The sequence below is a fragment of the Rhineura floridana genome, chromosome 19, assembly GCF_030035675.1.
Source record: "Rhineura floridana isolate rRhiFlo1 chromosome 19, rRhiFlo1.hap2, whole genome shotgun sequence".
NCBI lineage: Eukaryota > Metazoa > Chordata > Lepidosauria > Squamata > Rhineuridae > Rhineura > Rhineura floridana.
In genome coordinates, this window is record NC_084498.1 from 19,005,478 (window position 1) to 19,014,899 (window position 9,422).

General features: G+C 45.7%; 1 protein-coding gene across 4 annotated transcripts in view; it reads left to right on the forward strand.

Annotated features, from left to right (window-relative positions):
* GNB1L (G protein subunit beta 1 like) overlaps positions 1-8,705 on the forward strand; it is a 71,862-nt gene extending 63,157 nt beyond the window's left edge. For 3 of the 4 annotated variants that reach the window (XM_061602544.1, XM_061602545.1, XM_061602543.1), the window contains one exon: positions 6,961-8,705. In XM_061602544.1, the coding sequence (XP_061458528.1) occupies positions 6,961-7,227 (267 nt within the window). In that variant the 3' untranslated portion in view covers positions 7,228-8,705. Of the gene's footprint in view, positions 1-135; positions 1,550-6,960 lie in introns of those variants that run through there. The other variant, XM_061602546.1, reaches the window with a different exon arrangement.
* The last annotated feature ends 717 nt before the right edge of the window (positions 8,706-9,422 follow it).

The window sequence follows — 9,422 nt, forward strand, 5'->3', positions numbered from 1 at the left end:
CCTTCTGAGGGTCACATGCTAGTGGTGGGCAGAGCCAGAGGCAAAAGTGGGCGGGGCGATGAATGTAAATTTTACTTTTGCCCAGTAGGCGAGGTTATGCGCAGACTCACAGACCCCTCTCTATCCTCCATCTAGACAAGCAAGAGGCCTGATCAGAGTTGAAGGGCACGTTCTAGCCAGGCAAAAATGCTTGGATTATAGAGCGGGGCCATCGATGGGAGTGGCCTGGAGAGAGCAACGAAGGCCAAGAGAGCAAGCTTTAGCACTTGGACAGCTCCTTGAAAGTTCAGGCTAAAACCTGGTGTGGATTCGCTGCCCCATGGAAATCGGAGCCCCCAGCCTCCGCTGACTGTGCTGTTAATCTTTTCCACTGTATTTTGTATCTGAATGGCATGTAGGAAGTTCTGTGCTGTATATGCATCTTGCCTTCTCAGTTATACACTTTCTGCCACCAGCTGAGGCTGATTGCGAGGCATTGTTTGAGGTGTCAATGTGTTGCTCGTTCTTGGCTTTCTGTTATTTAAAGGGTAAGGTTTATTGCAATTTTTAAAAAGTATTTAATTGCTTTTTTTCTGTTTTTTTAAAATTATTTGGACACTGCCTTGAGCACCTCTGGCCGGAACGGCAACTAAAAATGGTTATAAATCTAGAACGTATGTGCTATACCGCATTTATATACATAAATAATACATTTTTTTTAAAGCTAAGGGTTCCTTCTGTACTTCATAGGATGGAGTCCATGCTGATTAAAAAAAATGGAGAAACCAACAGCCCGGTTCATACAATGGCTTTAAGCCGGGGTAAGGGAATGACTGCAGTGGGTAAAGCGGCCGCCTTGCACACAGAAGGCCTCAGGTTCAATCCCCGGCGTCTCCAGGTAGGGCTGGGAGAGACTCCTGCCAGAAACCCTGCAGAGGCGCTGCCAGTCAGTGTGGACAATGCTGAGCTAGATGGACCAATGGTCTGACTCAGTATAAGGCAGCCTCTTATGTCTCCCCCCCATCCCTGTTACATGTTGCCGGACTACAACTCCCATCATCCCTGACCATTGGTTATCCTGACTGTGGATGATGGTGTCCAACACACTGGAGGGCCCCAGGTTCCTCTTTCCCCACATGATATGGGTGAGGGGAGCGCTTTTAGACAAATGTTTAAGCCAGTTCTTGGTAAGCCAGTTCCATTCCCACTTTGTCGTACTTCAGGAAAGCACGCTGTGATGTTCCTGTATGTGAATGTAATGTAAATATGGTAAATGCAGGTTTATTATAGAAAATATGGTAAGTGGAGTGAGTGAGAAGGGGGAGTACATGGGCTGTAGAATGCTGGATGGTGATTGGCTGTGTGTTTGAATGGCTGAAGGTATAAATGAGAGGATGACAGTTGAGTCGTGGTAGGGGTTGGACAGGGTGGTTGTGGACAGTGAGGTTCATGTGGAGAGTAAGAGGTGGCTGTTGAGATATTGGATTGGGAGTTCTGAGGCAAATAGTAGGAATTAGGAACATAAGAGAAACATATATGAAACCATATGCTTGTCAATGAAATCTATAAGTAATCTTGTTATTCTTAGTGTTATCAATAAATATTCTCTTGGTTTACTTAAAGCCTGATTCCTCAGCTGGGGGGGCACAGACCGGGGGGAGACAGAGTAACCAAGGCTGAAGAAGAAATAGTATCGAATGGTGGCAGCGGTGAAGGAAGAGATATTGTACCAGTACCACAGAGCAACCCAGAGCTGTGAGCTTCATAGGCAAGAGGCTTCAGGGGGGTTGGGAATTACCTATACGCACAGACACAAAGTATCAAAATAACCAGGAAGAGACTAAGGCACAGTCTAGGGGTTATATTGGATACACAGAGTGTTGGGTAGTGTGGCCTAGCAGGGGGATCTTTTGAGATCTGTGCTAGAGCGGAGAGATGTAAAAATAAACACAACGTTCCTGACTGCTGATAACCACAAATGAGAGCGACACAGGTGGTGCCAGGGAAGGATGTCACACACGCATCCATCAGTTTTTTAAAATTCAATTCCTGATTTTTTAAAAAATCAATTCCAAAAGGAAGAAGTGGTGCATTTTGACTCGTTACCGATAAATAGGTTATCCAGCTCCCACACTGAGCCGTCTGTTCTTAGGGGTGCCCAGTAATGTAAAAAAAAAGGGAGGTGTCTAATTGGATTTTGATTGTCACGATCTGAAGTCTTTTGTTTGGCTTCTTTGGACGTTCCAGTTTATAATGGGACAGGGACTTTATTAATATGGAAGAACAGGGTATACCGTGTTCCACTCCACTGAAGCAGCTGTTTTGTTACAGACTTCTCTTGAAAACCAAGGTCACCTAATCACAGTGAGTGGCAATGGCCACCGTGTAATTTCTGTGTTGACAAAAAGCCATGCCAATGCCAAGAGGTTAAGTTGTACTTAATTAGGGGCAGGACTCTTACGCCTCCTGGTGCTGTAAGGCCAAAGACAATGAGCTGGGATGGTTGGAAGTGGAATGTGTGAAAAGGTGTGATTTGTCATTTGCACAGTCCTTCAGCAGCCCTCAAAGACAGCTCCATTTTAAAACCCCAATTAAGTATTAATCTTACATATATTTATTAGGGGACAATTTCCTCTAAGGTTGAGCAGACTCTGAACTTATTTATTCAACCATTACAAAAAAACAAAGCAAATGCAATGCTCTGCCATGTGACATCTCCCCGCAGGTGGAAAAGTATGCAGAAAACCTAGCTTTCGCCCCGTGCTAGCTTTCCATATGCAAAGAGTTTTTAGCACGGAGCTCTGTTTGGATATGCCCATGTACACTTGCTTTCTGTAATGCTGTAGCTTTGGAAGGATGAAATCTGTGCTGTTTATGAATGCTTGGATGGCCTCCCGTGTAAATATGTTTGGGAAGGGCTATAGCTCGGGAAGGGCAGTAGTTCAGTGGTACAGCATCTTGCCTTGCATGCAGAAGGTCCCAAGTTCAATCCTTGGCATCTCCAGACAGGCTGGGAGAGATCGCCTGCTTAAAACCCTAGAGAGCTACTGCCAGCCAGTGTAGACGGTAGTGATCTAGATGGACCCGTGGTCTGATTCCGCATAAGGCAGCTTTCTATGGAACCTACGGTCCTATGCATGAATGGAATGGTGTATCCTGGAAGAGGACATGGCTGGCCGAGCCTCTGTAACCCTGAACAGGAGCACTCCATGCCGCAGCACTGTGTTGCAGTTCCCACTTGTACAGCTAGTATTGTGCAATGTGGTGGGTTCTATTTACTGAGAATTCATTGAGTCCACAGGGACAAAACCTTGGTTAAAATGGGGTAAATAGACCAGCTTCCCATCAAGAATAGTTGTCAACAGTATCGATAACTGTGTGCAGTAGTTCATTTGTCTTCAGTTGTTGGGTCAGGAAGAGCAGTTGGTTCTGCCTAAAGGGGGTTGCACCAGTGGGTGGGTTGCTGCCATTTTGGTCCCCATTGTTTTGTTTTTTTATGGTAGGGGTTGCTTTTCTCTTAAAAGAGAGACTAATGGACAAACTAGATCAGCAGTGAAATATGTAACCATCCCTTTTCTTTCCTTCTTAAATAACAGCGTGGGGAGGGGGTCAGTCCTAATTGGGGGCCCTGCCCAGGGTGGTTGTGGGTAACCCTGTTAATGATAATGCCGTTACAGCAAATGGCATCTTTTGGGAGGAAACAGTAGCTTACGGGGGGGGATTTTCAGAAGGAAAATGGGAAGGCTTAACACCCCCCCAATGCTGCCATTCTAATCCAAATCAGCCCAACCCCTAGCTGCTGCTATTTAAGAAAAGAAATGAGAGAGAACACCATGTTTTTAACAACATGTCTGGGTTGGTCCTAAAAGAGAGAGAGAGAGAGAGAGAGAGAGAGAGAGAGAGAGGTTCCATGTTGAGGTTAAAGGTGCATCCAAGTCCTTAAAGAAAGATGGCAGTACCTCCTAGAGTTTTGCGTAGTTTTGCATGCGATACAATGAGCACATCTGATACTACGCTATCAATGAACATATGTCATCGCTCCTTCTAATATCACGCTCAGGTGGTGAGTGCCAATAGGAATGTGGCCAAAACAGGGCCAACTGAGAAGCAAGAGGGAAGTATCAGCATGCTTGGGGAGAACCCTGAGATTTGCAGTAGGATGGAAAGTATTTTTTAAAAAACCTTGGGGGCACAACCTCCCTCCCTCTGCTCCCACCACCACCAGCAAAAAACAAAACGAAAACCCAGCCCAGTGAGAACGGAACTTGTCCGGTTGCCGTAGAATGTTGACTGTTACAAAAGAAAAACAGGAAACTGGGGGTGAGGGTGGAATGGCTGACAGAGGAGGGCACGGCTAGCTTCTTCCTGAACTCTCTTAGGAGTGCACTGCAGCTTTAGGGAAGGGCCACAGCTCAGCGGTAGAGCACCCGCTTTTCAGGCAGAAGGCCCCCGGTTCAATCCCCAATGGCATCTCCAGGTAGGGCTGGGAGAGACTCGCTGTCTGAAAACCTGGACGGCCGCTGCCAGCCAGTGTAGACAGCACTGAGCTAGATGGACCAGTGGTCTTACTCAGAATAAGGCAGCTTCCTCTGTTCCTAGCTTTTTGTTGCAGGCCCCACCAGTTGTACAGTATCAGGGATTGTAGAATTATCTATATTATAGTAGATTTAGATATTTTTACTTGGAGTGATCCCTGTGTTTTTAAATAATAATAATAATAATAAAATTATTATTATTATTTTGTTGTTAATAATAATAACAACAACAACAATTATAATACAGTAGGGCCCCTCTCATACGGCAGGTTCCGTTCCAGACCGCCGCTGTAAAGCGAAATCCGCCGTAAAGCGGAACAAATTGACTAACATTGTCTAAAATGGCGCCCGACGCCCAAAAAACGCCGTAAAAATGGAACAAGAGCCGTAGGAGCGGGGCCTTTCTGCAATTGACAACTGCTGTATCGGTGGAACGCTGCAAAGCAGAGCACTGCAAAGTGGAGCCCTACTGGAAGAAGACGAAGGCTGGTTCTGAGCCATTCTGGGAGCAAGAGCGGGATATAAATTTAATATATAATAAATAAACCATTATCCTACCCTACCGCACCCAACAAAATCCTTAAAAGACTTGCATTAAATTGTTCCTCCTCCACCCTCTCTCTCTCTCTCTCTCTCTCTCTCTCTCTCTCTCTCTCCTCCTCTCTCTCCCTCCCTCCCCCCCCCCCGTTGGGTTAATAATACAAAGCAGATGGAGTTTTTCCTTGACATTCCACGCTCCTGAGGTAATGGTGGTGCTTGAAAAGCCACTCAGTGGCACGTTATTTTTACTCCGAAACGTTTTGACAACTCCTTGCTCGGTAAAGACGCGATGCGACAGTGGCGCGGCAGCCCTGTTTGGGTTGGCATTGGTCCAGTGTGCCAGTGAAGAGTTGGTGAAGCGAACCGCTCCTACCCTGCCAGGAGGGTCTCCAGAGCCTTTTGTCAGTCACCACGATGGGGGGGCTGTGAAGGAAGCGGTTAGGCCGATACCATGTAATACAGCGGTAATGGGTTGGCGGCTATTTTTCTTGTGGAGAGAAATCTAGGTGCCTTATGTGGCCAAGAATAGGGCAAGGGGAGAAATTGGACCCAGTTCTCATATAAAGGCGAACCTACCTGATTCACACTTCCCGAAATGATAGGCGAACGGAAACACAGCTGTCCTCCGACGTTCTCCCTTGTCTGAATTTTGCAGTGCAGATTTCTAGTGCAAAAAACACATACACTAAAGAGTGCATAAAAATGCATGAATCAGTGAAAATGGCTTACAAAAATGGATTATATTAGGGGAAATTGCTTTGCAAAAATGTGTAAAATTGTATACACACACAAAAAAGGTGGGATGGATGAATGATTAACAGAGAGATGTATGAACACCCCACAAGCAACCTCCCGGCAAACAATAAATATGCACAATATAGGCCAGATATAGTCTAATCTCTGCGGAAGCTTTCTGCAAGTTTATTGAGCAAATGGCTCATCTGGAGTAGCTCTCAACTTTCTTTTTCAAATCATCATGGCACATGTAACGCTCGTGCGTGTCAGGCTGGACATGACTCTGGCAGCTTGCTGATTTAGAACGACTTTTCCATCTGCAGAAATGAAGGCGAAAAGGGTGTCACTTTCTTTTGCCTAAGTGTTCCAACGGATCTTCAGCTGGTGAGTCAGGACCCATTACTGGGCCACAGCCACCATAGAAATATAGGGTAAAAAAGAAAAGTGAGTGCCTAAATGCAAGTTGGGGCTGAAGGTGGGTCCCCTGTCAGAAAAGGATGAAAACCATGGCATTTCCAATCAGATTTTGCATCTTATTATTTAGTTATTGCCTTCCATGACTATGTTTCAAGGCCATGTACACCATATAATTTAAAAAGCACCTAAAAATCAGTTTGAAACAGCACAGAAAGGAACAGCCAACAGATTGAAAAAATGATCAAAAGGAAGACTGCCACCCCATGCCCAGCTCACGTTTATTTTCTTCCTACGGTATGAAAAACCTCTTTGGGAAAGGGGTGCCATGTGAATAAAGGAAAGACACTGGGGGCGGTACTCAGCTACATTTTTGTACTAGCGCAAGGGGATCTCCCCCCTCCTCACCCACAAAATCTGCTCTGGAGGGTTGGAAGAAACCCCAGAACAGATTTAGGGACCACTCCGGGGTAAGGAGAGGGGGAGATCCTTCCATTGCACAGGGAAAATCCCTTGCTCTGATTGAACGATTTGCTTAGTGCTATGATGAAGGCAACCTTGAGGAAGGATGGCAGTGGAGAGGGCTATTTCACATTTGCTTCCATGCGTTGGAGCCAAATTGTGTCAAATCTTTCAGAAGTCTTTCTCGTATGCTTGTTGCCTTTTCTGTGATGGCAAGAACAAATCATTTTCCACTTCATTGGCTCCACCCCCTACCTTGATCTCATGCTTTCTGCCCATTTTCGTCCTTTCTCAGCTCCAACAAATGCATCAGCTCACCAATCCCGGGATTGCCGAGGTGACCCTCCGCCAAGACAAGAAAATCCTGGCGACTGCTGGCTGGGATCATCGCATCCGCCTCTTTGGCTGGAAGAAGCTGAAGCCTTTAGCCGTCCTGGACTACCACACGGCAGCAGTCCACTGCGTAGCCTTTTCGGACCACAGCCAGCCCAATGAGAGACTGATGGCGGCTGGCTCCAAAGATCACCGCATCAGCGTCTGGTCGATATATAATCAAACATGAAAAGGGAGTTGGAAACAAAGAAGCCGGACAGACCCAAAGTTTGCAGTTTGGGATGAAAAGGCAAGTCAGGGCAAGGTGAGGGGGATTAGAGGTACCACCAGGGCAGGACTTTAGGGCAGATGTCGAGGGCCCCACTTAGCAGAATGAGCAGGAAGGCCCCCAAATGCAGCAGGGCTTACCACATCTTAAAATAAAGAAATACACGGAGGTGGCTGGTGGCTCCATGTCGGTGGGATCCACTCCAGGTTTTAGTGCTATCATTACAAGGACTTGGAAGTTCAGACTAAAACCCGGAGCAGACTCCACTGACATGGAGCCACCAGCCGCCACTGGTAATACACATTACCATCTACAGAGGGTGTGCCAGGATGTACATGAGACCATTAAGTACAGAGTCTAAAATGTCCTGACTTCCCATAATGAGTGTCTGGTTGGCCACTGTGAGAACAGGATGCTGGACTAGATGGGCCATGGACCTTAACCCTCAGGGCTCTTCTCGTGCTCTCGTGACTGCGCTACTGACGGGCACCACCCTCAGTCACTCTCAGCAAATACTTTTGGCACCTTGAAAACATTGAGATGAATTTTGCATTGTTTGGCATACTTTTTTTACACACGCCAGTTGTTAGGTAGGATGTGGATGATCCTGCCGTCGACCCCAGTGATTCTTCAAAGGTGGACGTTGTTAACATCTGAGTATTGGTCATTATTTCTCCCTTACTTTGCACTCATTAACGTGCCTGTTCTCGGGAGATCCGATGGAAGAGATGGATAATATTTTAACTACTAATGTGTATGAGAACGGAATGGTGGGTGACTGACATGTCTGAGAGGTGTGTCCAAGGACTTCATAGTTTGTAATTTTATTTTGATTCATGTATTCTTATATTTTGTTTTTGATTAGTTTTGAATACAAGTTTTAAAAAGTTGGGTTGGATTGGAAGTATCAGTTTCAGCCAGAGCTCCAGCCTGATTGAAATTTCACACCTAGCACTAAGGGTTGAGAGCCCTTGAGCAAGATACCCTCTGCCTCACCTTCCCCTCTTCCTTGTCACTGCCCACCTGCCCTCTCTCTGTCATCCAGGGGAAAAGGGAGGGCCAAGTGAGCAGACAGTGGTGCCTGTCATTCCTTCTACTCACCAGCAGGGGTCAGCAATGCAGGGGCCCTCCCTAGGCGTGGAGCCTCGGCAGATGTCCATCCGTGCTGGCCTCTGACACGCGCCGTGCTTCATCCCTGTGCACTCTTTCCTGTGAGTAAGCCCCATTGGCCTCAGTGGGGACTTCCTTCAAAGTACACATGCACTGTGAACCTAGTGCCCCCAAAAAGGTTATTTTTGCAGTTTGTGAGAGTTCTGCACCTCCTTCATATATATCAGTTTGGAGAGAGGAACTGCAGGTAATGTCTTGAAGGATGGGATCTGGAAATATATATAAATGCAGATACATTTTTAAATGCAAAATGCTATTTTAAATATATATACATGTACATATGCACAATTTATATAAATGTAGAATTTTGTGTAAATTATGTTCTATATATATATTGCATGCATGCACAATACATATTAATATATATATGAACGTAATTGTGATTAACCAAACAGAGGTTTTTATTATATTAACAAAACGTTTCGGCTTCCGCCTTCATCAGCTGCCAACATACAAATGCTGTTACCAAAGTGGCAGTTATAGAGCTTTGAGGATGGAATGCTCAGAGGGGCTTCATTTGCAGAAGCTAAGTGATGCTGGTCCTGTCCTCCAGGTTCAGGCCATGTGGTGCCAATGTGTCCAGAGAGTATATGCAAAAGTTCTTCCTTCCTCAAAGCTCTATAACTGCCACCTTGGTAACAGCATTTGTATGTTGGCAGCTGATGAAGGCGGAAGCTGAAAAGTTTTGTTAATATAATAAAAACCTCTGTTTGGTTAATCACAATTACGTTCATATATATAAATGCAAAATGCTATTTTATATATATATGCAAAATGCTATCTCTTGGACTTTTCTATAACAGCTATAGAGATGCCAACAGATCCAGCAGCACTTACTGAGAGGGAGAACTTTTGGATATACTCTCTGGACACATTGGCACCACATGGCCTGAACCGGGAGGACAGTACCACCACTACTTAGCCCCTCTGAGCATTCCATCCTCAAAGCTCTATAACTGCCACCTTCGCAACAGCATTTGCATGTT